At 45.4% G+C, this 14,455-nt stretch overlaps 2 protein-coding genes across 2 annotated transcripts; both read left to right on the forward strand.

The window, feature by feature from the left end:
• The first annotated feature begins 7,689 nt into the window (after positions 1 to 7,689).
• On the forward strand, positions 7,690 to 8,945 carry LOC139839056 (uncharacterized). The gene is made up of 2 exons (XM_071829101.1): positions 7,690 to 7,910; positions 8,456 to 8,945. Exons 1-2 carry the CDS (start codon positions 7,690 to 7,692, stop codon positions 8,943 to 8,945), a joined length of 711 nt encoding a protein of 236 aa, XP_071685202.1.
• Positions 8,946 to 10,037: 1,092 nt separating this feature from the next.
• Positions 10,038 to 13,871, forward strand: LOC127293530 (glucan endo-1,3-beta-glucosidase 7). Its single transcript, XM_051323169.2, has 3 exons — positions 10,038 to 10,390; positions 10,605 to 11,894; positions 13,448 to 13,871. The coding sequence occupies exons 1-3, from the start codon at positions 10,321 to 10,323 to the stop codon at positions 13,480 to 13,482; spliced, it is 1,395 nt and encodes a 464-aa protein (XP_051179129.1). The 5' UTR covers positions 10,038 to 10,320; the 3' UTR covers positions 13,483 to 13,871.
• Positions 13,872 to 14,455: the final 584 nt, after the last annotated feature.

The raw sequence follows: 14,455 nt of genomic DNA on the forward strand, positions 1-14,455 counted from the left end.
AACTCACTAAGGAAAGAGACCATGCTAAAGCTCAAGTAAAAATGTTTAAAAAGGAAAATCGCAAAGTTGGTGTTGGTCATGATAAACTTGTTAAGGATCTAGATGATCTAGACAAGGCCCACAGGGTCTTGGAGAGCGAACACTCTATCCTCACCAAGTCCCATGAGCAACTTCAAGCTTCCTATTTAAAAGAGCATGCTATGTTACCCTCTCTTCTTAATATGTCTTGTGATGATGCTTGTGCTACTAACTCTACTTCTTGTGAAGCATCTATCTTGAAGGAGAATGTTGAGCTAAGGGCTCAACTTGAGTTGCTAACTAGAAATTATGGGAAATTGGAAGAAAATCATGGAAAGCTTTCTAGCTCCCATGAGGATCTTCTAGCTTCTCATGATAGGCTAAAGTTAGCTCATGAGGCTATCATATCAAAGGCAACACCGTGTGAGCCTCATGTGGATACTAGCACTACTACCCAAAATGCTATATTGCCATGTGCTAGTCCTAGTAATTCATCCACTCATAATATTGCTAAATCTTGTGATGAATTATCTTCCTTGCTTTGTTGCTCTAACAATGAAGGTTCTACTTCCTCTAGTACTTGTGTTGTTGCTAACCATGTAGAGGAAATCAAAGAGCTCAAGGCCCAAGTCTCTTCTTTGAAGAACGACTTGGTAAAGGGTCATGAAGGGAAATGCAAACTTGACAAGATGTTAAGTGTGCAACAATCCCCCAATGACAAGAGTGGACTTGGATTCAACTCCAACAACAAGAACAAGTCCAAGAACAACAAGACTAAGAAGGGCCAATTACAAGTCAAAGACCCGGCCAAGATTGTTTGCTTCAAGTGCAAAATTGAAGGGCATCATGTTAGATCTTGCCCTTTGAAGAAGAAGCAAAAAGGGAAGCGGCCTCAAGCTCAAACTCATATTCAACCTCAAGTTGAAGAAATGCCACTTCCCAAGAAGAATCAAGCCAATGCTCCCATTGTGGAGAAATCTAGTGAGAAGAAGGAGAAGAAAAGAACTTGCTACATATGCCGTGAGAAGGGCCACATCTCCTCCTTTTGCACTATTGGTACCTCATCCAACTCTATCACCATTGATGATGTTTATTGTCTTCGTAAGGATGAGGGTGGCAATGTGTTTGCCAAATATGTTGGTGCTCAAAGTGGTGTCAAGAAAAGAACCATTTGGGTTGCCAAGCCTATTGTGACTAACCTCTTAGGACCCAACTTAGTTGGGGACCAACAATCCAAAACTTGATCAATAGGTGCTTGTTGGAGGGCATTGGAGACTTGGCTACATCATGAAGAATTAAGGGATCTTCATCTTTTATATTATCTCAAGCCAAGTCTTTTGGTTATCTTACTTCTATCATATACCCAATGTTCCTCCTTGCGGTAACATGTGCTCAACTCATTTATATTGAAAGTTACTCGCCCCTTTGCATGTGTTAGTTTTGTTCCTAACATGTGTTTGTATATGTTGTGCATCCTACTTGTTTTTCTTGAGATATCAAGTCTATGAATGTTAGGTTGCACACCATGTATTTGTGCTTGTGTTGGAGCCTCTTTGCATCTTGTTGTGTCTTATATGGCTCTTATGAGAGATTAATGGACTATAACATTTTGGGGGAGTGATATGCCTTTAGGAATTTCACAATCCTAACAATGTGTGTACATGAGGAATATCACTTAGAATTGATATTGCAAGATTATCTAGTCTCTATGTGGTATGTCATCTTCATGAGAAATTCAAATTCTAATGTCCATTAATATCTTTAGTTGGATCTTATTTACCTCTTGTGAAAATAAATTCCTTATCACATTATGGGGGAGTAATAAGCTTTGTGTATATTACAAGCCTATAAAATGTGAACATTTGAGGTTGTGTCACATAGAATTGATATTGTAAATTATCTCTCTCATATGTGGCAAGTTTGCTCAAACAAGTTCCAATTTGCTTAAATGGCTTCATTGCTAATATCTTTGTGGATCTTATTTGTGAAAGTTTTTCTTGGCATGGTTTTTCACAAAGTGTCCCTCAATACATTTTTGGGAAACCATGTGCTTCAAGTCATACTATTAATTGCTTTGCATGTTGGTATGAATACTATTAATTGCCTTGCATGTTGGTATGACTAATTGAAGCTATCAAGAAACTCTCTTTGCATGATGGTTAACTCTTATCTTTTACCATCTGCTTTATTTGGTATAAAAATGATCTTACATATACTTACAAACTACCACCGGGAAATATTTCCTAATACCTCTTGTCCTAGGACAATTGGCAATCTATTATTGGGTAGAAATTTATTGATCATATTTACATTGGCTCTTGTGTTTAAATTGTCTTATTTATTGCCATGAATGTGTTGTGCTTTGACTCCCATTTGTCTTCCTTGCATCTTATGGATCTAATTTGTCTATTCAAACTTTCTTAGCATTTTAGTAGATATAGGTAGCGTGATGATCCTAGTTTTGTGCATTTAGTATTCATATGAAAAATCCTAGATAATGCACTAATCTTGGAGGAGCTCTCCTATATTTGTTAGAATGCTTAACATCTCTTGATCATTATCAAAAATTTGGTTTTGAGAGACATAAACTTTCTTTTTGGTACTTTGTGCCATCATAAAAAGTGTTGAGGGTTTGGTTTGTTTGTTAGAACCTTGCTCTCTTGGGAGTTGGTTATCTCATTCCTTTGTGTTTAGCTTTAATTAGCTTCTTATAATGAGATAATTCTTTGGAGTCAATCTTGTGTTGATTTGATTCTTTGATATAATTTGGACAACCATTGTCTCTTGGTTTATTTGGTGTTTTGTCCAAATTGTATCTTCCTTTGGTTCTTGAAAGTATTGTGCATGCATATTTAATATATGTATATCTTATGGCATGTGTCACTTTCTTTGATCCAATATATAGGGTAAACTCCATCAAATCCTAATTTGGTTAAGATGTGCATGAAATTCAATTTCATATCTATATGCACATAGAATTGTGGAGTTTGTCCTATATGTTGTAGTGTGTCTAACTACTTCGGACCCAATCAGTTTGGGGACCATTTTGTACTTACCTTTGTGTTAGGTACAATGGATATGCATTGAATGCTTGTCTCACTCTTGGAAAGAAGTGGTGACTCAATGGTAACTTGATGCAAGCTAGGATGGTCAACGAACACATATCTACTACATCCACACCAATGCTATCTTGGTAACAAGTATCTTCTCATGCATATTTTTCTAGTATCCAACCTTATGGTTGCATCTTGGCATGAATCTCTTGATTTGCAAATAGTGTGCTTCTTGCAAAAGTCTTAATGAAACCTCTTTATTGTGAATGTGAGTAATTTGAGATGAGTGCATTTGTTGGGAAGTATATTAAATCATGCTCATGATTCATCCATCCCAACTATGCCTATCTAGCAATTTTATTGCATATCAATTCCTCAAGGCTCTCACATGTGCAATATAGATGAAAGTGCAAATTTAGTTATTTCTTTTGGTATCCTCGTTTGTGATACTTGTTGACTTTCTCAATGCATCCCAACTATCTTCTTTCCCTTGTTGATATTTGTGATGTATTTTAGATGTTTGTGGTTGAAGTTCATGAATGTACAATAAGATAAAATTGAGCCTTCGCCATGCTAATAAGCAAAAATTCTTATTGGTATATTGCATGACTTCGTCTTGGATATCATGCTATATTTGTTGCATATCTATTTTGTGTGTGCATGTTTCTTTGTGGATAAATATCTTTGTGATATTGCGCACTTAGAGAAACTTATACACATAAGAGATGATACATCTCCTTTTGATATCTTATTTATTTATTGCGTGTTGATTGGTCATGCTAAGCAATATAATTCATTGAAGACTATGATGATGTTTTTTTTATCCTTGTAATAGTCTTATAATATGCTTTATCATGCCTTTCACATATCCTCTTGGTTGAGCCTTTTTATTATGGTGCCTCTTACTTGTTGCTCAACTATTTGTTTGTTGCAAGTGTTAAGCTTATTTTTCTATCTATGATCTATTGCAAATGTTTGTGTTTTAAATGGTAATGAGGGAGTAAGGATTCCATGTTATGCATATTGTATTCAAATGGAACATTTTAATTTATGCATGTACCTTGGGGAGCTTCCTCATTTTATTTAAGGCACTATTTTGTGGTGATCATTAGAGTTTGATTCACTTGGTATCTTTTGTTTTGAATGATATTATGGGAGTGATGATTCCATGTTTGTGCACTTTATACTCCAATGCAAATTGTCTTGTTTTGTGCACAAACCTTGGGGAGCTTCCTCAAATTATTTAGAGCAATCTTCTTGATCTTATCATAATATCTATCTTTCTTTTGGTATCTTCTTTGTGGTTCATTTGGTTGCTTGCTTCATTTGTTGAAGCTTCTTGACTTTGTTATCTTTTTGCAATCTTTGATCCTATCTATAGTGTGATTCCTTCCGAATATTCGTCATTGGATACGTGCATTTGATTCCACTCAAATTATGAGAAATGCACACGCTATGGAGGAACTCTCACTATATTGGCCTTCTAAATTTTTCACCCATTTCGGCAATTGGTGCCAATGGGGGAGAAGTTTGGAGGGTTTAAGGGAATGTGGTTATGTCTTTGCTTTGTGCTTAAGCATGTGCCTTTATTGCATTGCATCTTGTTGCTTTGCATAGTTGAATATTTAGAGGAAACTCCACTAGGCTTTGAATGCCAATATATGCAATGAAAGTCAAGATCATTCACACATGCATATATCATGGGGGAGTTTGCTCTATGTATTCAACTTGTTTGTTACTTAAATTCCTTATATAAACCCTCTCAAAGAGATTGTCATCAATTACCAAAATGGGGGAGATTGAAAGTGCATGGACCCCCATGTGTGGTTTTGGTAATTAATGACAATCCCTATGGACTAATGTTTGCATTGAGTTATATTTGTAGGTGTTGTCCATAGGCAATGCTTGAACCATATGTTGGCTTCAAGGTTGCATTAAGAAGAAATTAATGAAGGATATCAAGTATCAAGTATGCCTTGAAGATGAAGATGAAGTGATCCCTCAAAGTTAACTTCAAGACATCAACATGATGAAGAATGAAGAAATGAAGTGCAAGTTCAAGATGAGCCATCTCTAAGAGATCATTTGCTTGAAGCTTGTCATCCATATGGTGATCATGGATATGTGAAGATGTGCCGAAGAAAATGCTCTCCCATGGTGGATTATGGGGGAGCAATCCACAAGACTTCATCAAGCAAGCACAATCAAGAAAGGTGTTCCATCTTGTTGTGATCAAGATCGTCTTCATCGAGCTCAAGAGGAACGCGCAAGGTTAAGGTTTGCTCTTGATAGGGTTTCTTTCTTACAGGTCTCATGGTGTAGTTGGAGACCGTTTTATAGTTTAGTTGTCGTACTATCAAGAGGGCTCTCGAGTGAGTAACTCGATCGTATCGTTCGGAGAGAGCTCAAACCTTTGCATCCTTGCATCATATTTCTTGGTTGTTATTTGGATCTTATCCATGTGGTGATTTAGAGCTTGTGGTTATTTCCATAGCAAGCTCTAGTTCATCGAAACGGATTCCGCATGAATCACTTGTTGCGTTTTCGATATTGGAGTTTTTCTCGGTTTCTCGTATTGAGAGGTTTCACTCTAAAATACATAGAAAAACCTACCCCACTTGTTCTTAATCCTTTCACTCTTTGTGGGGTAGCTCTTGTCATCTTCTTTACAACAAAATTGGTTTCACCTAAATCCGAGTTTCCTAACTCAAGTTGTTGCATTTTCCATATTGGAGGTTTTACCGGTTTGCTGTTTATAGATAGGTAAAACCTTTATCCATTTGTTTCTATCCTACCTTACTGGACTATGATGGTTCCATGCATGATCTTGTAGAGCTTTTTACTAGCTTCGAAACGAGCCCAAGATCATCAAAATCGGAGTCCGGATGCAAAAGTTATTCAAGTTTCCGTGAAGCAGTTTTTTGGCCGGAAGTTGGCCGGAAGTTCCGGTGGCCGGAACTTCCGCCCTAGTTCCGGCGAACTTCTAGAAATGACGATTCTGCACGCAAAAGTATACTGTAAGCTTTCCAGGGTCGCCCCACTTCATCCGGAACTTGGCCGGTACTTCCGGGGGGCGGAAGTTCCGCCCCAAATGACCGGAAGTTCCGGTTTTGACGAGTTTTGTGCATAACGGGAAGATTTCTCTTGCCCTATTTAAGGGGGTCTTCTTCCCCAATGTTCCCTATCCGTTTGAGCTCGTTTTTGCCCCCATTGTTGACCTTCTTTGAGCTTGCTATCTCCCTCTCCCTCCCATGAATCTTGCATCTATTTGAGAGAAAGATAGAGGAGATCTAGATCTACATCTCCACCAATCAAATCCCTCTCTTTGTGAGGGGAATCCACTAGATCTAGATCTTGGAGAAATTTGGTGTTCCTCCTCCTATTTGTTCTTCCTCTCTTATTCCTCCAATAGCTTTTGTAGCTTTGTTGGAATTTGAGAGAGAAGTACTTGAGCATCTTTGTGGTGTTCTTGCCATTGCATTTGGTGCATCGGTTTGAGTTCTCCACGGTGATTCGTGGTGGTGAAAGCAAGAAGGTTGTTACTCTTGGGTTCTTGGAACCCTAGACGGATTCTAGGCCTTTGTGGCGATTTGTTGGGAGCCTCCAATTAAGTTGTGGAAGTGTGCCCCAACCTTTGTGTAAGGCCCGGTTTCCGCCTCGAAGGAAATCCCTTAGTGGAACCGTGACCTAGGCCTTTGTGGCGAGGGTCACCGGAGATTTAGGTGAGGCGCCTTCGTGGCGTTCGGTGTGTGGTGTGAGTACCGCATCTTGGGGTGAGGCCTTTGTGGCGTTGGTGTGCATCGAGCAACCACACCTCAAGGTGAGCCTCTTGTGGCGTTCGGGAGCACTAAGCAACCGCACCTCTCCACCGGAGATTAGCACTCGCAAGAGTGTGAACTCCGGGATAAATCATCGTCTCCCGCGTGCCTCGGTTATCTCTATACCCGAGCTCTTTACTTATGCACTTTACCTTGTGATAGCCTTCGTGCTTGAAGTTGTATATATCTTGCTATCACATACTTGCTTGTATTGCTTAGCATAAGTTGTTGGTGCACATAGATGAACTCTTGCTTAGAATAAGTTGTTGGTGCACATAGGTGAACCATAGTATATAGGCTTTGGGCTTGATAAAGTAAACGCTAGTTTTATTTCGCATTTGTTAAGTCCATCTCGTAAAAGTTTTAAATCGCCTATTCACCCCCCCTCTAGGCGACATCCGTGTCCTTCAGCGACTGCAGTGGCCAGGCGGTACCGCCGCTTGCCGCCCGGCTACCGCCCGCGTTGGGAGAAGCGACAATGACGAAGCGATAAGCGAAGCGGCGCAGTGGCGGGCGAAGGCGAAGAGAGAAGCGAAGCGGCAATGAAGCGGCAATGACGGTAGTTGGGCGGGAGTGTGGCGAGATGCGGGCGATAGGCGGGCGAGAGCGGGCGAGAGAGGGGCGGTAGTAGCTGAGGTGGCGCGATCTGATTCGTCCACCTCAGCTAGCCGTTGGGGTAGCCGTTGGTACTTCAAAAAACCCTAAAATTTCATCCCCCCCTATAAATACCCCCATATGGTTTCACTCACTCCACACCCATTTCATCTCCTCCACTCTCCATTTCCACTCCTCTCAACGCCATGTCTTCGTCCAGCAGTTCGAGCGACGGAATAGAGGGTGATCTGATCGATGCATTCCAAAGTGAGTACGAGGAGGAGATGCTGAACGAGGAGGAGGAGCCAAGACGGCCGCGACGCCGCCGAGAGTTCATCAGACGTGATCGTCTGGGTGCAAGCGATCGGCTCTTCGAGGACTACTTCGCCGACGACTGCAACTATCCTCCGAGCTTCTTTCGGCGAAGGTATCGGATGAGGCGATCCCTTTTCCTGCGCATTGTGGATAGATTGGGTGAATACTCTCCGTATTTCACCCAAAGAGTTGATGCTCTCAACCGTCCTGGTCATTCTCCCATACAAAAGTGTACTGCGGCTTTGCGTCTGTTAGCTTATGGAGCCTCTGCAGATACAATAGATGAGTGGCTTAAGTTAGCTAGACAAACTACATCAGATTGTCTAGATAGATTCTGTGAAGGCATCATTGCCTGTTACGGGGAGACGTTTTGCCGTCGACCAACTGTCGAGGATACTCGGCGTACGTTAGCGAAAGCCGAGGAGCGTGGCTTTCGGGGATGTTAGGGAGCATCGATTGCATGCATTGGCGGTGGAGGAACTGCCCGGTGGCTTTTGCTGGTCAATTCACAAGGGGAGACATCAAACACCCTACCATAATCTTAGAAGCCGTTGCGTCGTATGATCGCTGGATCTGGCATGCCTTTTTTGGAGTGGCCGGGTCCAACAACGACCTCAATGTACTCAACCAGTCGCCGTTGTTCACGGATGTGCTTAGGGGAGAAGCATCCGTAGTGAACTTCACGGTGAATGGACACGAGTACAACTATGGTTACTACCTTGCCGACGGCATCTACCCCTCCTGGCCGGTGTTCATGAAAGGTGTTACTCTTCCACAAAGTGAAAAGCAGCGAATGTTCACTGCTGCTCAATCAGCTTGGCGCAAAGATATCGAGTGTGCCTTTGGAGTGCTGAAGGCTAGGTTCAACATTCTAGCAGTTCTGGGACGCTCCTACTCGAGGCGTACTCTTGGGTTGATCATGCGTGCATGTGTCATTCTGCACAACATGATCATCGACGATGAGCGTGGTACAAATTTGGAGCACACCTATGAGACCGTTGAGTCCAATGTCGGCCCTGCAATACACCACCATGCACCACCAAGCCTAGCAGCCAGGATTCAGATGGACAACGAAATGAGGGACTCACCGGTGTATACACAGCTCCAGCAAGATTTGATAGAGCATGTGTGGGCTCATAATGCCTAGATTATGTATTTTTTTCAAATTTTTATGTAATTTCTTTTTATGATGTAATCGGTAACAATTTTAGTTCAATAAAATAATTTCCTTGCATTATTTTTAATGTTGTAATCTGAAAAAGAAATACTAATGTCGAGGAGAGAGAAAAGCTGATGTGGAGGAGAGAGAAGTGAGAGCTCTCACTATAGCCCATGCATTGGCAAGGTGGGGTGAGAGTGGGATGAGAGTGAGGGAAAAAGCTGACGTGACGGGTGAGAGTGAGGCTATGCATTGGCACCAGCCTAAGGCACTTTCACACAGCAAGAGATTACGGCAGGCTGAGAACACAATATTCCCATTCGTATCACGCAAAATCATTCCAGCCCCAGCCGAACCATCCTCTACTTTGAAGGACCCATCAATAGTGAGCTTTACCCAGTTCAGATTTGGAGGCTCCCATGGCTTGATTTGTACTTTTTCATGACGTTGGATGGCTGATGATTGTGGAGCATCTACTGCTACCATCTTGCCTTTGAGGATAGTCTCTGTTGGCAGCTCATGTGTGTCCCTCAATGATTTTAGATAGCTGCACAAGAACCTCTACTGACTAACTCTTTTGTGTGGTACTCTTTTGAACGGATCCACACTTGTCTGTGTGACGTCCATGCGAACGGCGCCACACATCTAGACCGACGTGGCGCGGTTGACACTGCGTCCGTTGACTAGCCAACGTGGCAGGATGTACGGTGCCGTTCTCATGAGCGCCACACATGGAAGGTGGATGGGTGGCTTCGGCCGCCACACATAAGTGGATGTGTGGTGCCTTTACAGCGCGACATGTGTGGCGCTCATAGGAACGGTACGCAGTATCGATCACACCACGTCAGTCTGGATGTGTGGTGTGGTTCGCATGGACGCCACACTCTGTAGCGCCGATTACAAGAGCGCCACACAAAAAGAGGGTATTTTCGTCAAAATCGCCCCCATCGTCGTGTGCGACCCTTGTCGGAGCGCGCCTCCCGTCTCCCGCCGCCGCACGTGGCCACAGCTCAGCGGACGTACTACTACGTCTCCTTCCATTTCCAAATCCCAAGCCCCCTTCCACACCCAATACCTTGCCTGGAATCCGCCTCCATCCATGTGGCCACACGCCACGCAACGCCGGTCGCCTACCACCGTAGTAGGTCCGGCTAGGCCGCTCGCGTACGAGCACGCAGCATATGATTCTTGGGTGCTTTGCTCGGCTACGCTTCCTCCGTTTCGTTTTAACTGACGGACTCCAGTCCCACGCTCACTCTCTCACTCGCCCGCTGCTGTTCTGGTTCTGCCTTTCTTCCCCCTCTCGCTTTCCGGTCTCTGACTGACACACTCCAAATCAGAGCGCTGCGAACAATCAGCATCAATGGAGGCGGAGTCGCGAAAGCTCCTGCTCCTCGCGCCCATCCTGCTCTGCTGCTTCCTCGGCATATCCGGTAAGCAAAGCTCGCTTTCCCCCGCTTTTCCAGCAAATCTCCATCGCCAGACCCCAGAGCCTGTGGATCGAGTGACGCACCGCCAGCTTTTCATCAATCCATAAAGCGCAGCGATTTTATGACCTTTCTGGGCAGTCAATTGACTGTATATAGCGCGCGATACATTTGTTGCCTGGTTGATGGATGGCTGAATTTGGTCCGGTCCTTCCTGCAGCGGCGGAGCCCTACATCGGCGTCAACTACGGCGAGGTGGCGGACAACCTGCCGTCCCCGGACGCCACGATGCGGCTCCTCAAGTCCACCGCCATCTCCAAGGTGCGCCTCTACGGCGTCGACGCGGGGGTCATCCGCGCGCTGGCCGGCACCGGCATCTCGCTCGTCGTCGGCGTGGCCAACGGCGAGATCCCCGCCATCGCCGCCGACCCGGCGGCCGCGGCCGGCTGGCTGGCGGGCAACGTGCTCCCGTTCATCCCGGCCTCCGCCATCTCCGTCGTCGCCGTCGGCAACGAGGTGCTCGAGTCCGGCGACGCCGCGCTCGCCGCCGCGCTGCTGCCCGCCATGCAGAACCTCCGCGCCGCCGCCGTCGCGGCCGGCGACGCCGCCGCCGCGGGCATCAAGTTCTCCACCGTCAACACCATGGCCGTGCTGGCGCAGTCCGACCCGCCCTCCACGGGCGCCTTCCACGCCGAGGTGGCCGCGCAGCTGCAGCAGATCCTCGGCTTCCTCAGCAGGACCGGCGCGCCCTTCATGATCAACCCCTACCCCTACTTCGCGTACCAGTCCGACCCGCGCCCCGACACGCTCGCCTTCTGCCTCTTCCAGCCCAACGCCGGCCGCGTCGACGCCGGCTCCAGGATCAGGTACACCAACATGTTCGACGCGCAGGTGGACGCCGTCAAGTCCGCGCTGGGACGCGCCGGGTACGGCGGCGTCGACATCGTGGTGGCGGAGACCGGATGGCCCACCAAGGGCGACCCCACGGAGGCCGGCGCCAACGTCGACAACGCCAGGGCCTACGTCTCCAACCTCGTCGCGCACCTCCGCTCCGGCGCCGGCACGCCGCTCATGCCGGGGAAACCCGTCGACACCTACCTCTTCGCGCTCTACGACGAGGACCTCAAGCCCGGCCCGGCCTCCGAGCGCTCCTTCGGCCTCTACCACACCGACCTCACCATGGCCTACGACGCCGGGCTCACCTCGTCCGGCGGTGGCGCCGTAGCCCCGGGCAACGGCGCCGGCGCGTCGGTGCAGCCCAAGGGGGGGTCCGGGTGGTGCGTGGCAAGCGCCGCCGCCACGGACGCGCAGCTGCAGACCGACATGGACTACGCCTGCTCCCAGGTCGGCGTCGACTGCGCCGCCATCCAGCCCGGGGGCGCCTGCTTCCAGCCCAACACCGTGCGCGCACACGCCGCATACGCCATGAACCAGCTCTACCAGGCCGCCGGCGGACACCCCTGGAACTGCGACTTCCGCCAGTCAGCCACCCTCACATCAAGCAACCCCAGTAAGTACAATACATACGCTCTCTCTTTTCTACCGTTGGTTCCTTGGCCGTTGCTCATTCACCCGCCCGAATCATTTCGCCATGGCGACTGGCGAGTGGTACGTATCATTGAATTGCAATGCAAGCATTTCGTACTGCGTTGCGCACATCACATGTGCACGAGTACCAAATGATGTCAGCTTTCTTATGTTCCTTCATTCACTCATTTGTCCATGTGCCGGCTGACAATGCCTGGTGCCCACGTACATTGACGCAGGATTCCCCGAATACTTCACTCTGTGCCGCAAAAATTTATTAGAGCGCGAAAATCACTAGCAGCTCCGGGGCTCCACTGCTCTCACTTTTTATAATTCAAACACTTCATTTTTTAGGTCTCCAAATATTCTGCAAAAAGAAAACAGGTGCATATACATGCCTATTATGTACGCCATAGTTTAATTGAAATATCTTTTCATATGAGATGTGCATAAAAAACACAAATATGGGGAGAAAAATGAGTTCCTTTTCAAAATCTTTTTGGAGCACGATTTTGTGATCTTCTGTTTAGCCCTGTAATATGACATACTCCCTCCGTTCCATAAGATAACCGTTTTAGCAATCTACTTTAGTTTTGCTAAAACAACATATGCTCCTTCCGTCTTACTAAAATTGTCTTAGATTTGCAAAAAAAAATTGGATGTGTCTAAGCATGTCTAGAACTCTAGATACATCTAACTTTAAACAGATCTAAGATAAATTTCATAGGACGGAAGGAGTATTATGGAACATAGTGATTTTATCAAGCGAAACTTTGCATCTATCTAAATAAGATCGGCATGCATGTATGCGTGTAATTTTAGTTTGGACTTTTTGGAAAATTCAAAATACCTTTTTTGAATTATTCTTTTAAAACGGTGTGATACTTAGATGATGTCATCAAATCTCATGTTGCAACTAGGGACTAGCATGAATCACGAAGTAAACCTAACGGTCCGTACCATTTTTCTTAGTTCCACTTGTAACCAAAAAAAACTCAATTGCAATCCCATTTGCACATGAAAAGCTCAATTGCAATTCATATGCACGAATCACGATGAAATGGAATGATTTATAACTTGACTCACCACAAACTTAGTTCTAACCGTTTTTAAAAGTACCGATAGCATCGGAGCTCCGGAGCCAAAACACCTCACTCCATGTATAGTCCATACATCGTCATACGGAGACTAACCATTAGTAATTTGTAGTATTATAGACTTGTCAGTGATGTGGTAGTGCACAAGTTGGTCTTGCTTATCGTAGCAGGTCTTAACATCACGTCTGTGAAGTCATCTAGGTGTCTACATTTCGTTGATTTGTACCAGATCGCAATGCTGACCAACATGATTGCACAAGCCCAGAACTTCTTGCTCAGCTCCTTATAGTTACATGATTAATAACTGTTTTCCTGCCTGAGATAGTGAGATGTTTTGCGTCAAAGATATACACCAGGGCAACCTTATCTGTCTAATTTTCTCTGGAGCAGTTAACAGTCGTTCTCTGTAGCTAACAATCATTCTATGTGGTTTCTGCAGGCTACGGGTCATGCGTGTTCACCGGAGGCCAATGATGCAACGGACGACGGTTGTCGATCCGCACAATTCTTTCTGCGAGTACCATGATTTGATCCTCGAATAAAGCCACAAATAATGTGGCGGTGGTTGAGTGTGGGGATGCATTCGTGCATAGGCATCTCCTAGCAGTCTAGCAGTACTAGCAGATATGCCCATTTTTCATCTTGTTTTTTTTCTTCTTCTTCTTCCTCTTCCTTTTTGTTGTTGTGTTGGTGTGTACATGGCGGCCCTTGCGTGCTAATTAGCGCGGTTTGGGGCAGTTCAGTAGTACTGACTCTGTGTAAAGATGTGTGAGTTGTTGTCAGGGTTGGTATTGCTCGGGCGGTGTCTGTGTAAAGAAGCTAATTATTTATTCAGAGCATTGAGCAGTTGGATCTTGTTGCCATTTCGAGCATATTGTTGCTGTTTCGAGCCTGGTATCTAAATTTAGTGGGCCGTCAGAAGGGAAAGGTCACTGCTGGCGTGCACTGCCATTTGCTGGCTGATGGTGTGGACTTGATTCGAGGGATAATGTTTGGTAGGTCTCAACTTTGACCAACTGTTTTTGTCGGGTTTACACCCACCAACCAGGAGGCACGTGATTGACACCTTGGAACATCGTCTCTTTCCCGACAGCTTGTTTGTTAGGTACAGTCAGATTGCTGAAGAAAAAAAAAAGCTGCTACACTGAAAGACTAGTGATTGTTCACTAGCCCTTAACCAGCCTTGTAATAGTGTCATCGGCTGGCTGGGAATGAAGCCCCATCACTCAACTAGAATGGACCCATTGTTCCTATAACGAGCGAATGTTTGGGTTTTAGAACATGGAGCGAACAAATTGCCCGTCATTGGATTTTGTAAGCGACGGTGGATGGCAACTGTTAGTTTCCATCTTATCATGTGGCGAGTTGGGTTTGGTCTTATCATGTGGCAAGTCATCACAGGTCCTATCCGCAAAACGTTCACTCAATATTGTCGTCCTTGTTTCTC

The sequence above is a fragment of the Lolium perenne genome, chromosome 4 (genome assembly GCF_019359855.2).
Source record: "Lolium perenne isolate Kyuss_39 chromosome 4, Kyuss_2.0, whole genome shotgun sequence".
Classification (NCBI taxonomy): Eukaryota; Viridiplantae; Streptophyta; class Magnoliopsida; order Poales; family Poaceae; genus Lolium; species Lolium perenne.